This window comes from Aegilops tauschii, chromosome 4 (assembly GCF_002575655.3).
Source record: "Aegilops tauschii subsp. strangulata cultivar AL8/78 chromosome 4, Aet v6.0, whole genome shotgun sequence".
NCBI lineage: Eukaryota > Viridiplantae > Streptophyta > Magnoliopsida > Poales > Poaceae > Aegilops > Aegilops tauschii.
In genome coordinates, this window is record NC_053038.3 from 184,650,921 (window position 1) to 184,677,593 (window position 26,673).

At 43.6% G+C, this 26,673-nt stretch overlaps 1 protein-coding gene and 2 long non-coding RNA genes across 6 annotated transcripts; 1 reads left to right on the forward strand and 2 right to left on the reverse strand.

Annotated features, from left to right (window-relative positions):
- Positions 1 to 403: 403 nt before the first annotated feature.
- LOC141021266 (uncharacterized) lies at positions 404 to 2,282 on the reverse strand. Its single transcript, XR_012181717.1, has 2 exons — positions 1,807 to 2,282; positions 404 to 852 (listed from the first exon to the last, which is right to left on the reverse strand). It is a non-coding gene; the product is annotated as an uncharacterized lncRNA (long non-coding RNA).
- A 3,300-nt stretch (positions 2,283 to 5,582) lies between these two features.
- On the forward strand, positions 5,583 to 13,105 carry LOC109733611 (splicing factor U2af large subunit A). 4 transcript variants are annotated; one of them, XR_012181719.1, is made up of 11 exons: positions 5,583 to 5,839; positions 6,657 to 6,949; positions 8,463 to 8,564; positions 8,898 to 8,968; positions 10,677 to 10,750; positions 11,163 to 11,204; positions 11,291 to 11,350; positions 11,438 to 12,058; positions 12,147 to 12,285; positions 12,415 to 12,644; positions 12,734 to 13,105. XR_012181719.1 is itself a non-coding variant. In XM_020292838.4 (11 exons), the coding sequence occupies exons 1-11, from the start codon at positions 5,729 to 5,731 to the stop codon at positions 12,869 to 12,871; spliced, it is 1,722 nt and encodes a 573-aa protein (XP_020148427.1). In that variant the 5' UTR covers positions 5,595 to 5,728; the 3' UTR covers positions 12,872 to 13,105. The 4 variants fall into 4 exon arrangements, 2 of the variants coding, with proteins under 2 accessions (XP_020148427.1, XP_020148428.1); XR_012181718.1 differs by having other exon boundaries at positions 5,595 to 5,839; positions 6,654 to 6,949; XM_020292838.4 differs by having other exon boundaries at positions 5,595 to 5,839; positions 6,654 to 6,949; positions 12,577 to 12,644.
- An 11,013-nt stretch (positions 13,106 to 24,118) lies between these two features.
- LOC120962853 (uncharacterized) lies at positions 24,119 to 26,085 on the reverse strand. The gene is made up of 4 exons (XR_005753964.3): positions 25,703 to 26,085; positions 25,419 to 25,614; positions 24,493 to 24,605; positions 24,119 to 24,351 (listed from the first exon to the last, which is right to left on the reverse strand). It is a non-coding gene; the product is annotated as an uncharacterized lncRNA (long non-coding RNA).
- Positions 26,086 to 26,673: the final 588 nt, after the last annotated feature.

Consider the following 26,673-nt stretch of genomic DNA (forward strand, 5'->3'; position numbering starts at 1 on the left):
TTCTCTTGCCGCCTCCACGCCTAGATACCGACCTTGTAACCCTAGGAGCCCTACATGGCGTCTATATAAGCCAAAGGGTTTAGCCTGTAGAGGTGACATCAACGCAATCTCGTTCACCTAGCCCTAGAGTTAGAACACATCTGACGATCTCGAGGTAGATCAACTCTGTATTCGATACATCTCCATCAATATAAACAAGAGCAGGATGTAGGGTTTTACCTCCATCAAGAGGGCCTGAACCTGGGTAAACATCGTCTCCTTGTTCCTGTTACCATATGTCTGATATCCACTCGAGACCCCTACCGCGAGGTCTGCCGGTTTTCACACGACAACACCATGGTTTGCATCCAAAACGACGGTGGTAGAAAAACATGGCACTGGTTCCAGTAAACTAAAAAAAGGTGGTAGCAAAAAACATGCAAATTGGGCGTTGTTCCAGCAAAATAAAAAACGCCGGTGGTAGCAAAAAATAAAGTTCGTTCTAGCAAACTAAAACGCTGTCGGTAGCAAAAATTACAAAAATTGGGGCTTGTTTCAGCATACCCAAAAACCAGTGGTAGCAAAAAATTGTGCTGGTTCCAGCAAAAAAATAAACGACGGTAGCAAAAAAATGCAAAATTGGGTAGTGGTTGCAGCTTTCCCCGGCAGTGGTTGCAACTTTCGGCGCCGCGGGTTCCAGCTATGTAGAGGTGGTTGCAGCTTTCGACATGGAAGGTCACCATGGCCGGCCTCGGATAGCTCCACAGCGGTGGCACCGGTTGTAGCTGGGGGCTAAGCCGGTTACAACATCACGCGAACTGGTTGTAGCAGAGGTGTTGTGCCACTCGGCCTCCATGTCTCAATGTCTGGCCACTAAATAAAACAACGTTGGTGAGACTATTTCCATCAACACACAGTAAGCTCGTAGGTTAGGCAACATGAAGCTCGCATTGCACCAAATCATGTTGCCGAATGGAAAAATCTGAATCAATAAATAGAATTCACGGGTTAGGTTTCCCCATCAGGAAAAAATGAGATGATTTATATGTGAAAGAATGACTTCGGTAATATTTCATCAATGAAACATGAATGGATCTAGCAATTCAATCCACTGGGTACAGAACAAATGGCAATTCAATCCAGTGGGTACAGAACAAATGCATACATGAAAGCAATACATGATACGCGGATGCAACTGAGTATAATAAAGTGTGTTTTCGCATTAACTTGTTCCACTCTTTTAAGCCACTGTTTGATGATGCAATGCACCAATGTGCAATATGTTCTGCTTCTCTAGCAATAAGCCAATATACAATTAGCTTTTCATAAGCAATACATGTCTAATTCATGACTTCCTCAGACACAAATCAGCGAGAAATCTACACAAACTAATTCAAAATTCAGAAAAGAGGCTTGAGCTTCAGCTATTTGCCTGTATATCGAAGTGGTAGTAACAATTGCTCTGTAGAAGAAACAGTTGACATAATTCAGTTATAAAAATGACATGATCAAGAGTTCTGTTAGAAATTCTTCAAGGCATATGAACCAAATTGACTACTGTTTCAACCATTCAACCGACTGTTGCCGCCATTTTCTGAACTTAATCATGGAAAGTGGCTGCAGAGAGATAAAATCACAAAATAATCACATGGACAAAGAAAAACTATATGCAGTGTTGTACAAGTCTTTAGGAGAGGAGGCTGCATAAGATGAGGCATGTCTCCTTGTGCCTTTCCAGAGAAAAAAAGGAAGGGTATGTGAACACGCCACCATGGATCCAGGGCTGAGGGGAGGAGGCTGCGTGGAGAGAGAGACTATGAAGCTCACCTCGATGTTGGCAGCGGATGCGGTCGCCGTTACTCGACGCGTGTGCAACTCCCCAGCTGCGCCCTTGGCCTTGACCGCCGCGCCCGTCGTGTGCCGAGCGCGCTGCACCCCTATCGCCGACCTCCTCCCTCTTCCCTGCAGCTTCACCACATCGCGACGAGCCGACTGTTGCCTGCCCTCATCGCCCACCTCCCCTGCCCATTCATCCCACCACCGAGCTCGCCTAACCCGCGCCAGATCTGGAGCCAGGCCTCGCTGACGCGTGCAGACAACGAAGAAAAGGAAGCTGAAGTGGAGGGGCTAGCGTGGTGGATAAGTAGCAACGGTGGTGGAGGAGGAATAGTAGGCGGAGGCGGCGGCGAGGCGTGGAGGAGGGATGGAGGAGGCGAGAGAGGCTGTGGGGATCCAGGGGAAAGGGGGCTATGGTTTGGGTGGTGGCTGGCGCGGGAGTGGGATGAGGCGAGGATGGATTGGTTGCGGGATGCGGGGTACGGATTGGCCAAAACCTCATGCACACACGCACGGCCAACCCAGCCAACAAGCACGCGAGACGAGCCCGCTCGTCATGGGCCAGTCAAAACAACTGCAAGGTGAAAATCGGGTTTGACCGTGAGGTGAAAATCTAACGGTCCAGCCACGCCAGAAGGCCAGATCCGACGGCCGACGAAGGCCCAATCGAGGGAGCCTCCTAGAAGCCGAGTTGGCTAGCCTCCTTATATTGGTTTAAATTTCCCAATAATATATCGGTACAGATACTAAGCTCCCGTGAAATGAGCTCGTCTGGTGAATCGAAGGTGTGAAAACTATGTGGGTTCAGAGTGACAGTGGGTGAGAAGGTTTGTGTGGGCAGCTGGGTTACTTGCGTATCCGTTTTTCATCTATACGTGTCTTGCGTGGAAGTCATGTGGATTAGCTGGGTGCCGCGTGCCTTCGAGGGCCCCTGAGACTTCTCTAATGCGGCTGCGGGAGAGGACGGCTGGGCCGGTGTGCCGCGGCCATGGGGAGACGTACGACTGCGTCGGCTGCCGTGGGTTACTGCTCATGTCTCATAGCATCTGTGCCGGAACCGACGACCGACACGCCCACCTGTGCCCCGATCCTTTGAGGATGTGTGGAGCAGCGAGCGCTGGCGTGGATTTGGAGGAGGGGAGGGCAGAACTACGGTCAGCGGCATGGTTGCGGTCCTTGTTGTCTGGGCAGAGGAGGGGGAAGGGAGCAGCCGTCGTCAACCTGGCTGTAGCCGAGAGCTCTGGTCGTGCCTGCATATGCCGGATGAGGAGGGAGCACAAGCTTGGCTGCAGCCGGGAGCGGATGGAGGAGGAAGCACGAGCATAGAAGGGGAAGGGAGCAGCGGTCGGCTTTGTGCCTCCGTTCACTGTGGTATGGGCGGATGAGTGGGAACGGAGTTCACAGTGTCACTGTTGATTGTGGCGAAGCACGGGCGACGGCGTTCCGGTTATGTTAGTTTAGAGAAGCTGTTGCTGCTGCTATTTCTTTAGAGAAGCTGTTGTTTGATTTTTTTTGCCGTGATTACAGAAGTTGCTATTGCTATTTATTTAGAGGTGTTGCTATTGGATTTGCTTACTGCGATTGGTGAGGCTACTACTGCTATATATGTAGAGATGATGCTATTGGATTTGCTATAGGAAATTTGATTTGATTTTTTCTTATGGAAGGAGATGAAATTTCTACAAATTGTTCAGCTTCTGTGCAGTTCAAATTATAGTTGTTTAAATAGTAGTTGAATATGTAGTTCTAAGATAATATATTAAAGTATAAGAGAAGAAATATAGAGAATTTGCTGAAAAACTGGTTTTATAAATAATGGAATCTTTTTAGACTATTGTGTATATGAAACTTTAGACAACAAGATATACACATGTTGATGGAGATGTTCTTAGTGTTGCGTCCGTTGGTGATGATATGTGGAAGGAGGGTTTCGGTTTGACGGTCGGCGAGAATTGTTGAGCGGGGTTTCTTCGTCGCATTTTCACGGTTACTTTCGTGCGGAATCTTCCGTTGCTGCATACCTGGTTGATTTTTTTACGGTTCTTGTGCATTAGGTTTTCGGCCATCTCCATGCTTTGCTCCGGCCACATCATAATATTCGATGCAGCTTTGCCCATGCACTTCCTTGCCACGTCCAGATCTGGGAATCACCCTTCGATGGCTTGCTGGCCACCCCCATCCTAGGTCATCGACAGCGACCTAACGTAGTGTGATTTTCATATCTTCATGTATGTATCAAATTTGTCGTTCTAACAAATATTTTTAAGTGGTGAAGCTCAAATCGGTAATGAACCTCTGAAGTTTCCAAGTTAGTACTCACGGCCATGGTGTACTATCTCGCTGTAGTAAGGGTAATTTGATTTTTTATTAAGATATGAGAAAGAAAACCTATTTGTTGTCAGGAATAAACATTATACTATTGAATATTGTATTGGCACTCTCGAATTATCTAATGGCATGCTTTACTTGTTGATTTCTATCTTTTTGTTGATACTCTTCACAACTTTTCTTTTACTACTCCCTTCCTCCCGTATTAATTGTTGCTCAAATGGATGTACCTGGTCGTATTTCAATGTTAGATACAACCTTTTGAGCTACAATTAGTATTAGACGAAGGAATTATACTTTAATAAACAAAATAATATAACCATAGTGTGATATATATATATATATATATATATATATATATATGTTATAAATTTATATGTGTCAAATAAAGAACAACAACAAGTAGAGAAAAACGGCGCAGCAAAGCCTACTAGTACCAACCAAATCCATGGGACTCCACCCTAAAAAAAATCCATGGGACTCCGGGGCCCTTGGCTCAAAACACCCATCTGAATCTTGGCCCCAACCTCAAAGAAAAAAGAATATTGGCCCCGCATGTCAGCCGGCAATATATAAAGGGATAATTAGATTTATGCCCCAAGTTGTGTCCCACTCGTTTGTTTTACCCTTAATTTTCAAAAGTCACCAGTTCTGTCCAAGTCACTTTGCTCCTCTTATGCTTTTGCCCTTTGACCGTTTGACTGCCAGTTTGAAAACTTCATAACTAATTCATACTGAATCAGAAAAATGCAAATAAGATACCAAAATGTTTGAAAAAACATCACCTATACGTCAGTGTCATTTGCATTCATGAAAAAAGTGTTGGAAAGTGCACATCCGGATTTTAGCTCTTTTGATACCACCGTGAATAGTAAAATATAAAAATTTCAAAAAAATTCAAAAAAATATGGTGGCAAAGAACGACAAATGTTCTAAGTGCTTGTCAAGTTTCATCAGGAAACGACATTCATGGAAGTCATGGCAAACAAATAATATATTTTGGAGTGCTGATTGTTTTTTCTGCTGGGGCACCCATGAATGTCATTCCCTGACGAAGCTTGGCGAGCACTTAAAACATTTCTCATTCTTTGCCACCAATTGTTTTTGAATTTTTTGAATTTTTTTAGATTTTACTATTCATGGTGGTAGCATAAGAGCTAAAACTCGGATGGACACTTTCAAACACCTTTTTCATGAATGCAAATGACACTGACATATAGGTGATATTTTTCCGAACATTTTGGTATCTTATTTGCAATTTTTCTGATTTAGTATGAATTAGTTATGAAGTTTTCAAACTGACGATCAAAAGGTCAAAGGGCAAAAGAGGAGCAAAGTGATTTGGACAGAAACGATGATTTTTGGAAATTAGGGGCAAAACAGCGGAGTGAGACCAACAAGGGGCATAAATCTAATTATCCCATATATAAAAGTTACCCGCTTCTCCCGTCCCGTGCTCAACCTGTCCCGACCTGGTTTTCCTCCAACCGGCGAACCAGCCAAACCCTAGAACGAACCGACCGAGCAGGCCATCGCCACCCCCACGGACTCGCCGCAGCCGCTGCAGCTGCAGCTGTCGCGCCGCATGGCCGAGTACGAGGAGCGCTACGAGGGCAACGCCGCCGCCGCCGTCACCGGAGGCTCCCCGCCGACCAAGCCCTCCGGTTTCTCCGACCAACCCGACGGTCGCTCCCAGGTGCATTCCTCTGATCCACTTGATCCGAGTAGCGGTCTAGCTGAACCGTGGGTCATGTCCAGCTTGTGCGAGGTACAGGCAGACTAGTGCTTGTTTGGCTGCGCAGATGTGTTGATCTGCGGAGATGTGTGCGCGCCTATCTGGGCGCGGGGATTCTCGATTGTTAGAGTCGGTTTTGTTTTGATTGGTGTCATATTCGTGGCCTTGTGGGAGCGGCTACTTTTTGAAACTGCCGCGGCTCACTATTGATGTGAGACTACGTTTCTGATGTATACGTCTTGCTGCATTTTATTCTGTTGCTTCCCTCAAATTGTTTTTGTTAAGCTACTTGTATGTCATCTCTTGATGCATTGAGCTGATAATCACATGCTTTGTTAACTTTATTATCTTATTAGGTGTGAAGATCTATGTACAAGTTCTGGATTCTGCCTTAAGATAATTTGTGGGTGTATTCCTCTGTTGCTTGTTTGAATAATGTCTTCAAGCGGTCCATTGATGTCTCTAAATAGCAAGTATTTTGCATATGTTCCTTAATGTATGGTGATCACATCGTCGTTGATGAAAGAATATCATTCGGGTGTGTCTAGGGCACATCTAGATGTGCCCTAATTATTGCACATCTAAGTGGGTGAATCAAGCACAAAGAGGAAAAGAAAAAAGAAAAAGGAAATATCCACACAAATCTCGATGTAAGACCAATGACATAGGACTTAGATGTGCAATACTTATGGCACATCTAGATGTGCTTTAGCAAAACTGATATCATTCTTATATTCTACAAGAAATCTAATTAATATCTTCCTTTTGTCCCCAGCAGGAGGTACAGTCACATGAGGGAAGCTCCTCAAAATCTAGAGAGAGGGACAGAGGACGAGAGAAGGACAAGGACACGGAGCGTGATAGAGAACATGGAAGAGATAGAGAAAGGGGCCGTGATAAGGACAGGGAGAGGGACCGGGGTGACCGGGACCGGGAACGCGACCGCCACCATAGGGAGCACCGTGAAAGAAGTGAAAAAAGGGAGCACCGTGAAAGAAGTGAGAAAAGGGAGCACCGTGGCCATTCTGATGACCATGATCGTCATCGCAGCCGTGACCATGATATTGAAAGGTACCATGTCTAAACTTCCATGGATTTAGTTATGTTAGTTCCACCATGCCTATTTCTGAGCTCTAGGTAACTACGTTGAAAACCATCCGTCTCTGTTACTCACGAGGCTTTTAATCTTCTGAAATTTTCCATGATGTAAAATTTGCTTGCCCTCGTGTCGCCCTTTCTGGTGTTTGTTTTAAAGATACTTTTTGATTATGGTCTATGGTGTATATAGGAATTCTAGCATTATAGGTTTCCAGGCCTCCGGGTATGCTTTGCTTGAGCCAAGTTCATCCTACCAAGTATTTGGTCAAGGGTTTGCTTGTTTATGTTTTGTCCAATATTGGCTAGAAAAATGGATAATAGTTGGCATGGGCACGCCAAAAGTTTGTTAACCATCCAAATAAAGACCACAGTTCTGGCTATGACAGAAAATTGTTAATGTTGGTTGGTATTTGGACACCAACCAAACACTAACAATACTCTGCACGTTGCCGCAAAATTATTTTTGAGATTTGATTTCTAAATATTGTATAGAATATATATTCATTCCTTAAGATTTGAACTATGGGAATTTCTGCAGAATTAGAAAAATAAAAACCTTAACATGAGAAGTTGAACATGCCAAAATTAATACATTAAGATTCAGAACTCACTTAAGAGTGCACGAATTAATGTATGTTGCGTTAGAGATGCTCTCATGTCCAGATCAGACGTGAACCAATCTAGCAAATCCAGCAGCTACAACAATTTTGCTGATGTGCATGCTCACATGCACAGCAAAATGGCTGTTTAATGACTTATGGGTTTTGTCTATATAAGGTTATGTTGATAGGGCTAATACTTTAGAATTCTTATTTTGTTATGTAAGGTCCTGCAGTATATTATATAAGATGTTATGTCACCTTTGTTTGGGAGAAGTAAGAAAGAACCAATCTATTGTCTTCCAAATATCCTCTCATCTAGTCTATGTCCATCTAAACCTCTCGCAGCCATGCTGTCTGGCTATCTTCAGCGCAGTAGTTATCCCATTGTGATTACAGGTTCACAACACATGTTCAAATTTGTCTAAAAAAGAACTTACTCATAATACATAATCTTGCTGGGTTCTATAAAATTTCACGATAGAAATGAGTTGTAGAGTCACGTTTTGGAGAGTGGAGTCCAAATTGACATCTTTCAAAGTACTCTAGGGAATATGCTTAACTTGGTGCGAGGTTCGCTTTTAATGTTGTTCCTTTGTGGGTGGCTACTTGCTGAAGGTTTATTGTAACCTTTGTGTGCATGGTGTTGAATTTTGTAAAATCTGTTTTCCTTTGCTAAAATGAAGGCTCTGTTAATCAATTGTTCTTTTTGGGACAGAAATAGCCAAGTCATGTTTTCTGGAGAAATGTTTTGTTATCACAGTAGAATGCTAATCTAGTATCCTCCATATACTCATCCTATCTTGATAACATCATCTTCTATACAAAAAACATGTGCTACTGATTCTATGAAATCTGGTGTATTCTGAGATAAACTGGTAATGCAGAAGAGACCGTGACAGAGATGGCCATCGCAGGCATCGCTCCCGCTCCCGTTCTAAGGGTCGTGAACGCAGATCCAGATCTCGTTCGCGTTCTCGTTCAAAGAGGTATGTGTTGAAACTTGAATCTCTTCCAAAGGTTTATTATCTACGTTTAACATGTCAGCATTCTGAGGAAGACAAATCACCATTCCTTTCGAGATCCGTCACAGATACTATTCTTGTATGCTTTTCTTTCATTGTTTGCACTTAAAAATCCATGCATTGGTTTCGTTCTTTCTGTTTGGATGTCAACTGCTAATACATTGTTTATCTGATGCAAATCTTTCCTGCATGATATGTTATTTGTTATATACATTATGCTGGTTCTATTGTGTTTCTCTAGTCTGCTATTTCCTGCTTGTTGAACTACTTACATAACTGCCTGCTGCCCTGAAACAGCAAGCGGGTGAGCGGATTTGACCAGGGACCATCGCAAGCCATTCCTATGGTTACTCCTGGCGCGACCCCAGGTATGTGGCAAACAATACTGATGTTTCTAGTTTTGCATTTTTACACATGTTTCTATGGTTAGGACTAAAAAAGATGATCTGTTAAGGAACTGCTAACCAGCTGTTATGCACAATTATATATTTACAATAATAATAGGAGCTTCTGGAATGACTATGTACATCCGTTCATTTTCACTGCAATATCTATCCACATGCTTTGCCGCGAACTTGTACTAAACAGCCAGAATGCAAATTATTGTTCCTATAAATACGGATCATCATTTATTTCAGAAATGGTAGCACGTTCCAGTTCGTAAATATTTTTGGTTCGCAATCGAACAAATTATTGAAGATTTAGCTTTTGCTTGCGATTGTCTACGAGAAGTCTGGCAACTTTCCTCTTTGGCTTGTTACCAGAAATTGACTGAGCTACGGGAATTGGCCCATTCTGAGAACTGGAGCCCTACAGTTTAGTAGCAGTGGATGCTTTGGAAGGCTTGGTAATGATTGTTGTGGGAATGATATTTTCTTAAGACTTGTAAATTTTCAAAAGGGTTTAGGCTTAGTAGAACTAAAACCGAGTACATGATGTGCGGTTTCAGTACTACTAGGTGTGAGGAAGAGGAGGTTAGCCTTGATGGCCAGGTGGTACCCCAGAAGGACATCTTTCGGTATTTGGGGTCAATGCTGCAGGAGGATGGGGGTATTGATGAAGATGTGAACCATCGAATCAAAGCTGGATGGATGAAGTGACGCCAAGCTTCTGGCGTTCTCTGTGACAAGAGAGTGCCACAAAAGCTAAAAGGCAAGTTCTACAGGATGGCGGTTCGACCCGCAATGTTGTATGGCGCTGAGTGTTGGCCGACTAAAAGGCGACATGTTCAATAGTTAGGTGTGGCGGAGATGCGTATGTTGAGATGGATGTGTGGCCACACGAGGAAGGATCGAGTCCGGAATGATGATATACGAGATAGAGTTGGGGTAGCACCGATTGAAGAGAAGCTTGTCCAACATCGTCTGAGATGGTTTGGGCATATTCAACGCAGGCCTCCAGAAGCTCCAGTGCATAGCGGCCGGCTAAAGCGTGCGGAGAATGTCAAGAGAGGGCGGGGTAGACCGAATTTGACATGGGAGGAGTCCGTTAAGAGAGACCTGAAGGATTGGAGTATCACCAAAGAGCTAGCTATGGACAGGGGTGCGTGGAAGCTTGCTATCCATGTGCCAGAGCCATGAGTTGGTTGCGAGATCTTATGGGTTTCACCTCTAGCCTACCCCAACTTGTTTGGGACTAAAGGCTTTGTTGTTGTTGTTGTTTGTAGAAGACTTGTAAATTTGCATTTTATTCCATGTTTTATATGGAACTGAGTGACTCTTCTTTTGCTGTTCTTGGTTTTTGTATCTTTGTTTGTTTGTTTGTTTGTTATGTTTTCATATTGGGTAGGAAAGCAATCTTGGACCACTTTGTCCATCATAAACCAATGGAAAGAGCGGACTACTGTAGCTTATTGTACAAGGAGAAAACAACTGGTTTGATATCTTGTTTGCCTTCAACTAGTAATCAGTATTACCTTATGGCTGTTCCATAATTATTGCTTTTAGTCCTTTGTCTCCTTGAACATCCATTCTCCATGTATTTTTATCTGAAATGGATCTATGCTAGATTACTGTGGATTTCCATGATAATCACACGTATATCTGTAAGGAATTGTTCTTTTTTAATGAATTGCAGGTCAGCTGCCCGCAGTTACCCCTCTTATTACTGGGATGCTTCCAAACATGTTTAATTTCACTGCTCCTACGCAGGTGACTACTATTTTCCTTTTAGATTGGGTTCTGTCACCACCAGGCAATCTGATTCACCCTGTTTTGTTACTTTTCTGGTGGTGACAGAATGAACCTAACTCTAGTACTCCCTCCGTTCCATAATATAGTGCCTATAGATTTTTACAAAAGTCAAACATTACAAACTTTGGTCATGTTTCTAGAGAAAAGTAGGTACATCTAGAATACCAAATGCACATCATTGGATACATCGTGAGTTATATTTTCAGAATGTACATGTTTGGTATTGTAGATATAGACAATTTTTTCTGTACACTTGGTCAAAGTTGGCAAAGTTTGACTTTCAAAAAAATCTATAGGCACTACATTGTGGAATGGAGGGAGTATTTGATATGTTTCTACTCATAATTTTTTTTTCTTCTATTTGCATCAGTTCAATCCTCTAGTTATGCAACCACAGGCCATGACACAACAGGTATATGACTTTTCTTATTGCTTGTCTCCATCATATTTTAGTTTTGTTCTGTGATATAACGTCATGGCTAACCACCCTTATCCTAGGCTACCCGGCATGCTAGGCGTGTTTATGTTGGTGGACTTCCACCAACTGCCAATGAGCAGGTAATTACTTGATTAACTTGTTTGTTTTCTTGACGGCCTATCCTTTTTTGGTCTGCGCTTTGTATTAATTTTGTATTCTTTCTGCAGACAGTTGCTATATACTTCAATCAAGTTATGGCTGCTATTGGAGGAAACACAGCTGGTCCTGGTGATGCTGTTCTTAATGTATACATAAACCATGACAAGAAATTTGCTTTTGTGGAGATGAGGTCTGTGGAGGAAGCAAGCAATGCAATGGCCTTAGATGGTATAATGTTTGAGGGAGCACCGGTCAAAGTTAGAAGGCCAACAGACTATAATCCTTCCCTGGCTGCTGCACTGGGTCCAAGCCAGCCAAACCCTAATCTAAATCTTGGTGCTGTTGGCTTGACACCTGGCTCAGCTGGAGGTTTAGAAGGCCCTGATCGCATCTTTGTGGGTGGCCTCCCGTACTACTTCACCGAGGCTCAAGTGCGGGAGTTGCTTGAATCCTTTGGACCGTTGCGAGGATTTGATCTTGTGAAGGATAGGGAGACAGGCAACTCGAAAGGATATGCCTTCTGTGTATACCAGGATCTTAATGTCACCGACATTGCCTGTGCTGCCCTGAATGGTATCAAGATGGGAGACAAGACCCTCACTGTTAGGCGAGCAAATCAAGGCACTTCTCAACCAAGGCCAGAGCAAGAAACCATCCTGTTGCACGCACAACAACAAGTGCAGATGCAGGTACACTCAGCTGTTGAAAATATATATTTTACAAAATGACGGTGAGTTTATATTTCCCTTCCAAATTTTGATCGTTGCTTTCTGACAGAAACTCGTGCTACAAGTTGGAGGGGCTCTACCGACAAAGGTAGTATGCCTGACCCAGGTGGTTTCAGCAGATGAACTGAGAGATGATGAGGAATACGAGGATATTTTGGAAGACATGAGGGAAGAAGGGCGCAAATATGGTAAACAAAATGAAATCCATGGACTTGCCTTCATCTTGTTTTGAACCCTTTTGCATTCTGTTATCATTGTGTTCAGTTACTGAACTTAATTTGTTTTGTGTGTTGTCTTTTTGTGTGTCTTTTTTGTAGTCCACATAAATGCCATTGCAGAGTCTTTTATAGTCCAACCCCATGCAATATTGGCAATCGGGCTTAACCTACAGAAGACACACTATTCTTTTCCAATTGGATATGATTGATCATATATCATGTATTTCTTGTTTATGTATGTACTCACTAACACTTGGACAGGTAACTTGGTTAAAGCTGTCATCCCACGACCTGACCCCAGCGGCGCTGCTGTTCCTGGAGTTGGAAAGGTGAGTTCTGATTTGATCATACTCAGTACTGATGCGTTGAGCAGGAACAAAATTATTTTGATCCGTGGACTTTGTTGTCCGCGTTGCAGGTGTTTCTGGAATATGCAGATATCGACGGCTCGACCAAGGCGAAGGTCGGGATGCATGGCAGGAAGTTTGGCGGGAACCAGGTGGTGGCCGTGTTCTATCCTGAAAACAAGTTTGCTGATGGAGATTACGATGATTAGATGAAGTCCTCTGCTCAGTTCACACCCATATCATGCTTTTGCTTAGTTTTCAAATTGAATCCTTTTTTAATCTGTTTGTGGAACCGTCTGCTCGATATATGGTATAATTTTATTTGTCAAGTACATGTACCGCTGCTGCCCTTGCCTACAAGTACTGTATCCAAACTTGATCAGTGCTGGTATCTTCCCCTTACTGCATGCGGGAAAGGATATATAATGACTTATATTATGCTACTTCCTCTGGTCACTTTTGTAAGACCTTTTAGACATTTAAGACAACACCTAAAGCAGTTCAATTTCAGCTGTCTTAAATGCCATACAAAAGTGAACAGAGGGAGCATTAAAGGATTGTAAGCATGTTTTTCGGCGCTGCTATACGTACGACACATTTGTATCGGATGCCTGTATGATCATACGTGGCAGTGCTGCGAGCGTGCGCGGGCAGGAGGCAACGGAGAGGACCATCCACCTAAATCCGCAGCCCAAGACCAACCCATAGCCCAAAAGCCATCTCTTCTCGTCCACTCTCTCGCGCGCGCGACCGACGCGGTGGCCGCTGCAACACCCCACCGACGGCCGGACCTGCACATGGATTTGTGGCTCTCCACAACTCCAACAAACATCGCCTTTCTATCTCTTTCATTGTCTTCAGCTGCAGTTATTGGTGCAGCAGTCCGCGAGCACGCCGTCGTCGTCTTGGCCGCCGCTGCCGCCATCGACGCCGCGCCTCTCATCAATCACTTGTCTTCCTGTCATGCTGATCTAAGGTTGGAGAGAGTTGTCGTGATCTTCTGTAACTTGGATTGCTAATCTAGTGGCGAGAAATTGACTTGTAAATACTCCCTCCGTTCCGATTTACTCGTCGTGGTTTTAGTTCAAATTTGAACTAAAACCACGACGAGTAAATCGGAACGGAGGGAGTACAAGAACCGGCTGTTCCTCTCTGTCGGCTACATGTGAGCTGGTTGTGAAGGCATCGGCATGTGAAGTTACTTGTACTCTCAAAGTGCGCATATGTGAAAGGAATGACACTATGACAACTATTTCTTTCAGATTTGTTTCAATTTTTCTCTCCAGTCAGAGGTACTGCTAGTTGACCGAAATTCAGAACATTTTCTCAGATTACAAAGTTAAACCAAACAAGCTGATGGCTCTAACAATATGTTGGTCGAGAGTTTAAACTGTAAATGCAGAAGTATTTCAAAAACATAAGTGAAACACAGAAACATTTAAATGAATATAAGATAATGCAAACAAGAATTGCTCTTGTACATATCTCCAAAAGTTGATCTAGATAACTCTGTCTCCAAAAGAGATAAATTAGTACTCACAAGCTGTTCTAGATGACACAGACAGATGGCTCTCACAATACGATTACATTAATGAAAATAAATGGAGGCATCCAATGCTATAAGCGACATTGTCGTCAAATCCATTCAGAAGTACAACAGACTCCAGAGCATGTATTTTTCATTCCTTCAGGTTGGCAGCTAGCAGATCCATGGCATTTTTCTTTCCCTTTAAAATTAAAAGAACCGAATTAGTCATTGACAAATAGTTTCTAACAACAAATAGTTGATTGTGAATATGTGTAGCACTTGGAGAATATCAATGTAAGAAATGATATGAGTTGGGGTAGCATGCTCATTTGTTTGTAGTTCCTGGAACAATTAGCATGCAGCAATGCTTGAGTGTCTTATATATTGGTACTGTACTGTAAATTACAACTTCTCAAACTAAGTACCTGAAACTCATTTGGAAAGAACCAAGAACTTCTAGCCCCATACCCTTCATAGTGAATATTTCCCTGAAGAAAAAAAGCTTTACACATAAAGGGAAGCATGTTGAAATACTACAATAACAGTATCTGAATGAAATATTACCTCTGTTTGTTGTGAACTCTGGAGATTAGCGTCTTGCCCACCTTTTGATTTGATGACGTAATTCTGCTATAAGGTAGTTCTTACACTTTAGCAAGTTACAATGGCAAGAAAGAAAATAACTGTAAATCTAGATACCTTTCTCCCCTTATGAGTCTGCACTTTGGTTGTACTTGTTGGCACCTGCCGCTTCTTTGCTCTCAATTTTTGGATCAATTGATTCACTTTAGATAGCTTTCTCTTTGAACGAGGACGGCCTGCACTGCGAACAGGGATTGGACTGAGTACAAGTTTTTCTTTCTTTAACATTTTATCTTCATGCTTTGATGTTGGATCTTCTGCCTGTACTTGAAAAGCATGGTTAGCACGGTATGCATCAACCTTTCTTTCTAACTGATCAAGCCCATCCATCACCAAGTCACGCAATTCATCGGACTCTGCACCTTTCTCTGCCACTTCGTGAGAACGCTTGCATAATTCATCATAATGCTGCACAACTGGTGTATTCAACATATCATCGTAGGAGCATTTAATAAATACGTGTTTGCGCTTAAAATCCTTTCTCCATCGCTGCAATATATACCTAGAAGGTACATATTTGATCCCCATGAGAGCAAGCACGGTAATGATGTGGCTACACAAGATGCCTCGAAATTCAAAAAGCCTACAAATACACGACACATCACATTCCTCTTGCTTGAACAAGACAGTGAAATTTGAAATAATCCATTTCTCTTTAATGCTGCCATCCTCTCCTTAAAAAAAAATCTTACGGTCCTCTCTAATTCTAAATGTAAGAAGTGGCCCTTCATTGTTTAGCAGAGATGGATAGCAATAGATTTTCCCTCTTAATTTCTCTTGAAACTCTTGAAACTTTGCATTGGTATATGCTACTTGAAATTGCTTCTCGAAGTCAAAATGAGTAATGCATGGAATTTCCTCTTGGAACGACTTAGAATCAGCCTTGGTTTCTTTCTCTACCTTGTCTCTTAATGCATTTTCATACTGCTCCACAAATTGCTTTAGAGTTGTTCTAGCGTGAACATACCCATCAAAGAAGGCATTCACACTCTCACTCCTTTGTGTTGAAGACATCCCTGCCCAAAAAGTATCTTTTACATATGCTGGTACCCACCGATTTTTTTCATCATATAATCCGGCAAGCCATTCATTTTCGTGAAGATCATATTTATTGATCATCTCCACCCAAGCTTTGTCAAAATCACATTTTGTCAAGGAATCGTACACCACATTTGACAAGGTATATTTAATATTCTCATACTTATCATACCCACTAAGCTTTTCAGGAATCTTCTTCATGATATGCCATATCCACCATCTGTGACGAGCTTGAGGAAAAACTTCTTCAATAGCATTCTGCATTGCTTTGCACTGGTCAGTGATTATAACATTTGGTGGTTTGTTTGACATACAACATAGCCAAGATTTAAATAACCACGCAAAAGTGCCGGTGTCTTCGTTGGATAGAAGGCCACAACCTAACAGAACTGATTCTCCATGATGATTTACGCCAACAAAGGGAGCAAATGGCATGCTATACTTGTTTGTTAAGTATGTAGTGTCAAATGTGATGACATCACAATAAGATTCATATGTTGCCCTACTTCTTGCATCTGCCCAAAAGACATTTCTCAGTCTCCCATCCTTATCCACATCCATAAGATGGAAAAAGTCAGGATCTTTTGATTGCATCCGAAGAAAATATTGGTAGACAGCATGTGCATCTCCGGCACCAAGTTTCAGCCTTCTTGTCTCTTGCAAATAGTTCCTGCACTCCTTTTCACCGAACTCAAGATTACCATACCCACCAGCTTCCATAACAAGAGAACCAATTTTTTTATTCAAACGGATTCCTGCTTGATCATTCAATTCCAGCCTTCTCTTGGCATGCAAGTTCAGTTTCTTGTGACATCTCAGAAATCTGGCTTTACTTGGACTTATAGGATGATTGTGGTCAAGCGTAATAGATGTAATGCGGAACTTCTCCTCATGACGAGAGAAGTTAATCTTAGCTGGGCATTGCATCCTCGTTGATGGATTAGGTTTAAATGAGTTCTTGGATGAATATTGAGCCTTCCCTTGCCTGTTACAAGCAAGAGTAAAATAAACAAGCTTGCTATATTCTCCATGTCTAGTGGTTCTTCTTATTACACCAAAGCCCTCTTTTTTGGCATAATCTTTGTAGAAGCTAACAGCAGCATCCTCACTATCGAACGTCATCCCCTTCTTAGGCTGCAACATCATGATATGCTCTACTTGTTGATCATCCGAAGAATCCCTAATTTCCTCAAAGATGAAAGCATCTTCATCAGCGTCTTCAAATGCTCTGTTCTTATCTGCTACTTCACCAAAAATCAGATCTGGCTCCATCATGAATTTAAAACTGCCAACAAAAAGATCAAAGATATCGTGTGAGGCCCATAAATTAAATCTAGGGCATGTGTAGATTGGATCCGGACAATGCATCTGATAAGTGTGGATTACCTTCTGACCAGCAAGGAAGGGATCGAACTTCTCTGTACTAGCTGCAGATTACGCAAGAGTGAGATTGACTCACTAATGAGCAAGGGAGGGATCGTGAAGAAGTTGGACGACCATGTTTGGAGGGAAGAGGAGAAGGCAGGCAGTGGAGGGAAGAGGAGAAAGCGTGAAAAGGCAGTGTGGGAAAGAGGAGAAGGCATGAAAGTTTATGGGTTTGGGTAGACTGGGTTTGGGTTTGGGTTTGGGCTGTACTCTAGGCACGGGCAGGATGGGCTGGACTCTAGGCACAGGCAGGAAGGATTAGCTTTGCTGGAAGGATCGTACAAATCATATGCACACAGTCGTGTGTGAAGCAAAGAACCCATTTGCTTCGAGATATGACACAACTTGATCAGCCATCGATTTAGGCATGGCGCGGCCACCAGCTTTGCACTGTATCACTATCTGCAAGGAGCGGTTAAAGGTGTCAATCAGTGAAGTTAATACCCATCATCAGACAACTAGGAACGTTTTACAGAGTAACCGGTAATAATACTACTATGTTGCTTTTGATAATACTAGCTGAATGCCCGTGCGTTGCCACGAAACAATGAAATTAGACACATACACATTGATCAGACATGGCTCCACGTAGACTCCGGATGGCCGTAAAGACCCGATGATTTTCGGGCGAGTCTGAGTGAGTCCAGAAGCTACCGATGTGTAACGCCCACGATGCGGCTACATCTCCCACGTGTCGAGGCACGACTTAGAGGCATAACCGCATAGTGGTTTTGTCGCAAGAAGGGTCATCTTCACACAATCCCATGTAATGAACAAGAATGGGATAAAGGGTTGGCTTACAATCGCCACTTCACACAATACATAAATATTAATCATACATCATCCAAAATACAAACATATAGACCGACTACGGTCAAAATCCAGATGAAAATAAGACAACCCCAAATGCTAGATCCCCGATCGTCCCAACTGGGCTCCACTACTGATCATCAGGAAAAGACACATAGTAACGACCACGTTCCTCGTCGAACTCCCACTTGAGATCGACGCCATCATCTGCACTGGCAACGTCGGCACCTGCAACTGTTTTGGTAGAATCTGTGAGTCACGGGGACTCAGCAATCTCACACCCGCGAGATCAAGACTATTTAAGCTAGTAGGAAAGGATGGTGTAGTGAGGTGGAGCTGCAGCGGCAAAAGCATATATGGTGGCTAACTTGCGCAAATGAGAGCGAGAAGAGAAGCAACGGAACGGACGTCATCTAGCAATGACCAAGAAGTGATCCTGAACACCTACTTACGTCATACATAACTCAGACCGTGTTCACTTCCCGGACTCCGCCGAGAAGAGACCATCACGGCTACACACGCAGTTGATGTATTTTAATTGGGTCAAGTGACAAGTTCTCTACAACCGGATATTAACAAATTCCCATCTGCCTCATAACCGCGGGCACGGCTTTCGAAAGATAATACCCTGCAGGGGTGTCCCAACTTAGCCCATCATAAGCTCTCACGGCCAACGAAGGATAAACCTTCTCCCGGAAAGACCCGATCAGTCTCGGAATCCCGGTTTACAAGACATCTCGACAATGGTAAAACAAGACCAGCAAAGCCGCCCGAATGTGCCGACAAATCCCGATAGGAGCTGCACATATCTCGTTCTCAGGGCACACCGGATTGTCCAAGCTTCCGATAGGCCAGCCCAGAGTTGCCCCTGGTGGCCACCGGCGACTGACAGTTTGGACTAATACTCAGAGGAGCACTGACCCGGGGGTTTAAAATAAAGATGACCCTCGGGCTCTAGAAAACCCGGAGGAAAAAGGCATAGGTCGCAAATGGTAAAACCAAGGTTGGGCCTTGCTGGAGGAGATTTATTCAAGGCGAACTATCAAGGGGGTCCCATAAATCACCCGACCGCGTAAGGAACACAAACTCAAGGAACATAATCCCGGTATCTCAGTAACTAGGGCGGCAAGAGTGGAACAAAACACCAGGCATAAGGCCGAGCCTTCCACCCTTTACCAAAATATATATAGATGCATTAATTAAATAAAAGATATTGTGATATCCCAACATATCCATGTTCCGACATGGAACAAACTTCAACTTCACCTGCAACTAGCAACGCTATAAGAAGGGCTGAGCAAAAGCGGTAACTTAGCCAAACAACGGTTTGCTAGGAAAGGATGGTTAGGGGCTGACATGGCAATATGGGAGGCATGATATAGCAAGTGATAGGTAGCGAGCATGGCAATAGAGCGAACAACTAGCATAGCAAAGATAGAAGTGATTTCGAGGGGTGGTCATCTTGCCTGCAAGGTTCTCAGATTTGTCAAAAGCTTGATCCTCGTAGGCGTACTCAACAGGTTCCTCGTTCGCGAACTCGTCTCCCGGCTCTACCCAAGGCAGGAACACAAGAAAACAGAACCACAATCAATCACGAGAAATGCACAATCAACATGATGCAAAACATGTATGATATGCAAGATATGATATGTGATGCATATGCGTGCTCCGGACGAAAAAATGATGAACATGGCAGTAACTTGGCAAACCAAGCATGCCACTGGAAAGATGGGATGATTTCGGTCGAAATCGATATAAAGATCACCGGAATCGAATGCACGGTTTGCAAATGGCAAGCAAAACAAGAATGACACGAATCTGCGATTAACAGCATGATAGCACTTAAAATGCAACAAGTAACAATGCTACAGCACTCCAACATAGCAACAAAGCACATGGCAGTAATCTACAGGAGATGCTTGACAAAAGATGAACACTGAGCTACGGCTAGTTCACAACACATCAAGCTCAAACAAGCATGGCAAAAGTGCAAAAGATAACAGGTTCACAGACTTAGTGAAAAACTGGACATGGCAGAAAAACAGCATCAGGTAGCAATGTTCAGAGCACGAAATCAACATGCTACAGGAACTTAACATAGCAAAACAAGGCATGACAGTGTTCTACTAAAAGCACATGACAAAAGTCCCTTACTGACCATAATCCAAAAAGGAGCAGAAGATATGATGGCAAGCATGTAAACATAGCAAGTTTCATTATCAGGTTTCAGACTTAGCAGAAAACAGAGCATGGCAGAAATAATAATATGTAGTCCTATTTGTGAGCTTGATGCACTCACTACAGAGCAATGCACTACAAACAAAACACACCTACAGCAAGATGGAATGTTTATGAAGCTAACCATGGCAAGAACACAAGCATAGAATGTAAGGATCAACTACAATAAGCTTGGCAAAATTGCATATCATGTTAAGAATCTGCCAGAAATATTTTATAGCAAAAGTAGAGCAAGATTGAGTCATGCTATGGCACTCCATAATTGCAAACAATTGCAGGAATGGATCACATACAACTATAGCTACAAAACATCCTTACTGAAAATCTCCAAAATATGCATGGATCTCTCTGTAGCATCAAGTTTACATGGCAACAAAATAACAGCAGACAAGGACTTAGAGAAATCACTAAGTCCCTGAAATCAGAAATATTACGGAGCCTACTTTGCATGCTTGTGCTAGTCACCACAGAGATCACAAAAATACATGGACTACACCACTGAAAAGATGGCATGGCATACTTCAAAACACATGTAGAGCTAATGCCCAAAAGATGCACAGATTTAATGATACAAAAATGACAAATCTCCAAGTTCTGATAAGAACCAGAGAATAACAGCAACTAGCCCTCTTCCAACAGAGATTTAGGCATCAAGATGACCTCTAATGAACATGGTGCAATTGAACAAAATGAAGAGCATCACATGACGAACAATTTGACATATTACACGCACGAATCGGAGCTACATACAAGAAGTTATGGCATCACGAACAGAGGCATATTGCTGTAAAAATTCCAGACTTAGAAAAAACGGGATACGGGAGTCAACCTCTACAGTGCGGATCTGGATCGGGAGCAACACAGGAGCTCGAGGAGCTCGGGCCGCCGACGGGAGAGAGAAAGGAGGCGGGCGGCCGGAGGGAGAGGACGCCGGCGCGGGGAAGAGGTGCGGCGGCGGCGGGGATCCGCGGCGCGGCGGCGGGGGCGGCGCCGGCGACCGTCGGCGAGGCGGCGGGGGCGCGCCGGCGCGAGGCGGCGAAGGCGGCGAGCCACGGGCGCGGGCAGGCGCCTCGGGCGGCGGCGCGGGATTCGGGCCCCGCGGGCCGGATCTGGGCTCGCGGGCCCGCGGTGGGAACGGCGGCGGCAGGGACAGGTGGCGGCGCGGGATTCGCCGGGGACGGCGGTGCGGACACGTCCGGCGGCGGAGGATTTTTGTCCGGGCGCGAGGTGGAAGAAGGGTAGGGTTTGGACTGCGATTGTATTTCGGGAGTCTCTTATATTTATAGGTAGAGGGAGCTAGGAGGCTCCAAATGAGGTGCGGTTTTCGCCCACACGATCGTGATCGAACGACCTAGAGCATGGAAGAGAGTTTGGTGGGTTTTGGGCTGGTTTTTGAGGGGGTTTTTGCTGGACACTCAAATGGACTTTGCGGATGCCCGGTTAACCGTTGGAGTACCAAACGACCTCCAAATGGAACGAAACTTGACCGGTGGTCTTCGGGTGGTATATTGAGGCCACTTGACAAGCCTCGGTCCATTCCGAGAAAGTTTGACACCCGCACACGAAAGAAAACGAAAGGGATGCATCGGAGGAGATAGGAGCGCCGGATTGCAAAACGGACAACGGGGAAAATGCTCGGATGCATGAGACGAACACGTATGCAAATGCAATGCACATGATGACATGATATGAAAATGCATGACATGACAAAATACAAAACGAAAGACAAAACCCGACAACGGAGGGAAAATCATAACACATAGCCGGAAATGGCAAGAGTCGGAGTTACAAATATGGCAAGTTACGTGCGGGGTGTTACACAATGCGTTCACATCGAATTACAGTGTAGTTGAATGTAGTGAACATGCATGCCAAACACCACAATAATGAATGTCTCGCGATAAACATCTATCTTGTCCTTCTCCATTTTTCTCTAGAAGGATCACCATCACCCGGCTCATTTACGTTGGTTTGTTGCGCCTCAAGATTGTCAGTATTAATAAGGATGGGTGTTGGGCTGTTGGCTACTCCCAACTATGGCGGGTTTGGCCGCCCCTGCTCTCATGGAAACAAATGATCCTATGGCTTGCGTCGGTGCCACCGGCGAGTAGGTCATGGTCGTCTTGGCCCTTCGGCGCAGTTTTTTGGAGCACGTGACTAACCTGTGCCCGACATGTAATGGAAGCCAGATGAACCCTGCTACATGTCAATCTTTGTTCTGTGGATATGGATGACCACAACCACTGTGACTTTGGCGACGACACATGCTTCTCTTCCACTCCCACTATGAGTACCATCATTATGGCCCTACCTTTTCATATTGCCATATGCGCAAACATAATTCATAAAATTCTTTGATACATACAGGTTCACAATTTCTCTAGTTTCTACAAAATTAAAGGAATATATGAATATATAAGAGTCATAAGATAAAAAAATCATTTCCTATCATTCGGGCATTGCAGATCAATACAAAAAACTACTCTAAAAATTAACTGCTAGCAGCCCAAGGCCTTTCCGACCGAACATGCGAGTGTAAAACATTTTCTGAACAAAATAGTACATAAGGTAAGAATATCAAATCAGAACCTCAACATCTAAATTTACATATTATGTTTTCTTGGAGGCTTCAATGTGTTCTGTTTGATTCCTTATAAAGACGACAAACTTTGTGTATGTTATTAAATTAATAATGCATGACCACCCTATCAGTGCGAGGTTTGTCAAAAGAAACAGTATTTCCATAACCTTACCTTTCCCAACCAACTATGACCAAACAAGCCTTTTCTAAACAAAAAAATGAAGCCTTTTTTTACGGGTAAGAACAATGAAGCCTTGATTGTACACCTGCACTTTACAGTCTTTAAGGAGCTAAATAGATAGATAATTATATGTCATGCAAATAATATGAATGTAACTTAGAACACTGTCAAGTTGATGCATAATATAAATTAGGACTATGCATGGCATGCAATGCCTATAAGTAACAAGCTGGCCAGCATCATTTCACAATTCATCCACATGTTCATATGCCTAAGCGGTGAATATCAGTTTTGTGGCTCTACTGATGTGCATCAAAAGAGTCAGTTTTTACAAACAACAAGAAAATAAAAAGTACTCTCGATATGGCAAGGTTCAATAAGACAATCTTTCACAATGCAAACACAGACCTAATATGATACATAAAATTTCAGCTACATAGAAGGTTGGTTCCAAACTGAACCAAGAAAAAAATAAAAGAAAAACTCAATATTATTTAAACATCATTCCTCATTTACTGTCTTTCACTCCAAAGGGTTCTAAAAATCATACAAAATTTGGTTTGCATATATCACCAAGGCCACGAAATATCCCTCCCCGAGAACACCACAGAAGCAAAAGGATTGCTCACTCAGCAACCTTATTGTCCACATATTTCAAAGAACATCATGGCTTGCCTCACGACGCTTAGTTAATGCGATCTCCATGTGCTGAATGAAAAAACTGTTTTTATCTCTGCATTATGGATTAAATTTAAATGACATGATACATCTCAAAAGTTTCCTCTTATAGGAGTACCTTCCTGAAATTAATTTGGATACTATCATGTTTGTCATTAAAGGCAAGTAAAGAAGAGATAAATATACAAGTTTCTCAAAGAGCCTTTGACATTTCTCCTGGAGGCGTTTTTAATGGCTTTACAGCAAATGACACATACCGCTTGGATTTGTTTGGGTTTAATAATCCTGCATTATGTGATAAAAACAAAATTAATCTTACTGTTTCTCAAAGAGCCTTTGTCACTCAGGAACTTCAAAATATACACCCAAAGGATGAAACAAACTTAATCTATTGTTTCTTCGTACATGTGTATATATAATTCACAGCTATAGAAATTCATAATGGATTAAAATACACTATGACCCTAACCAGACAAATCATAAACACTGGGGCAATATTTCTTTTTCCTTACCTTGATACCTTAGCAGCCAAATTACTCTTCCTCTGCATCCAAGTTGCAACCACAACCTACAGAAACGAATCACGTTAGTCCTACAGTCCTCGTATCCCATATAACTATAACTAAAGTTTATTTCTAATGCCGGTGAAGTTTAAGTTCTCAAGCTTATAGTGACAAAGCAAAAACATCAGCATCCTTCAACTGGTTACCTTTGTAGTTAAGTAGAGATGATTTCGAAAACAAAATGTGGGATGTTGTATCTGGGCCTCACCCGAACACAAGCCATTTTTTTCTCTTCCAAAAACTGTATAAATTCAACAACCTGCAAAGAAAATGGGGTCAAGGAAGAGACAACTTAATCAAATGGGTTGCTGCTTATATAAGAAATAAGCTTCAAGGTATGTGGAGTCCATTTTTTTTAAAGCTGGAACACAATTATTTATTTGCAACTCCAGTTAGAACCCAACTGGATGTAATAAAATTTCTAAAGAGAAAAACACATTAAAATTGACCAAAGAACCAGAATTGAGCATAGCCCGAGTGTTGCATGTTCGAAAGGGTAGTCATTAAGACTCTAAGGTAGACCCCTCATGAATCAAGGCCCACACAATAGTCAATTTTAGTAGAAGCGTATAGAAATCCTAATTCTACTTAGTCAGGTGGTATATAAGCGTATATAAATGCATGTAGCTCCTTGCTTGTAATCACCTTGAGTTGAAGAAATATAAACATAGCTTGTAACTATCATGACTTGAAGAAATTTGAATAACAGGCAGCTTACCTGCCAATGGCTATAAAATCAGCTTTCATATACGTGTTTCTTGCTAATCCATTAATCAATCTAGTGATTCGAGCTAGCTTTGACTACCTACGCTACTATAAGATCATTCCTTCTCAAGGCAAGTCAGGTTTCCTATGTGCGCGTATTGCTGTCTGCCGAAGGCACCGCTAGGTGAATTATTGGTTTCAGAATTTTATACCCTGACATGACCCTGTTTGTTAAGAGGGACAACTGAAACATTGGTTCATATATCTTGACCAAGGATCATCTTAGTATCTGACATGACCCTGTTTGTTCTGCACGCACAGCAGGAACATGACGAAAACGTGAAGGAGAGGATCGAGATCGACGCACCTGTAACATCGCGTACTGAAGTCAGGGTTATGGCCCTCCCCGCCGCACGTGCCCTCACCGCAGCCACCGCTGCCTACCTGTGATGATGATGATGATGACGCGAATCTGGCATGGTCGCGTGGAAGACGATGGTGACTGCGGGATGAACTGGTCAAGGAGGAGGAGCTAGACACCCCTGCCCATGGCCATCTCCTTCCTGCGAATGTTAAGATAGTAGTACTGGATCATGACCTAAACTAGAAATCTAGCAGTGCTGCTGTAAGCACGTCTTGCGGGTCGGCGACCTTGGTCCCAGCTGATGGCTCCGGCAAGTGTAGGAGGGCCATGGGCCTCGGTGGTTGCCAACTTCCCTGTCTGCCGCGGAAGTCACACGGCGGGGAAAGGGGATGGCGGGCAGATACGGCGTAGGGTCGACGACGGGAAAGCGAGAGGTCGTGGGTGAGAGGACAGAAGGATCCGGCCGTCCTCATCGCATTAACCGAGTCGAGCGATGAAGGAAGAGGCCGGCGGCTGCAATTTTCTGGGGAGAGACATGGGATCGACTGAGGGGGGTGGGGTTTGGGAGGCGATGGGGCGTGGGACGTGGGAGACGTGCGCGTGTGGGCCGTTTTTTTTCTTTTCTTCTGAGTTTCAGTTTTCACATCAATGTGAGTGCCGAGAAACATGGATCGCACGAGGTAGGGCCATGGGGAGTAGCGAGAGAGGATGGATCGTAGCTTGGGAAGGAGGTCGAACCATCACGACGTTCGATTCTTCTTTAATAGAGTAAATAGCATAAAACTACCACTTTTCGTCCTATGGTTCCAAAAAACCACCACTTTTTTGTTTGTGACTGATACCTACCACTTTTCTCGTCGGCTGTCTCAAAAAACCCAAATCGTCCGTTGCTAGCGTTTTAAACCGTTTTCTGACGGTCCGGGCCCGCCTGTCAGGCCACGTCAGCGCCGCGCGTGATGGCGAGGCCGGTAACGGCCGTTACTCGGACCGACCGGCGCGGTCGGACCGCACCCGCTCGTGCGCTCATTACTCTGCTCCGCTGCCCTCACTCTCACTCTTTCCCCTGCCCGCACTCATTCCTCTGCTCTCACTCTCACTCTCTCGCTCCTCTCCTCTCTGCTCTTCGACGCCGGCGGCGACTTGCGCTGTGGAAGCTCCACCGCCGCCATGCCTTCCTGGAATGACGGGGATACGAGCTCAGAGGATGAGTGCGACATCACAAGCATGGACATGGCTCTTTGGGTAAGTTTTTCGATCT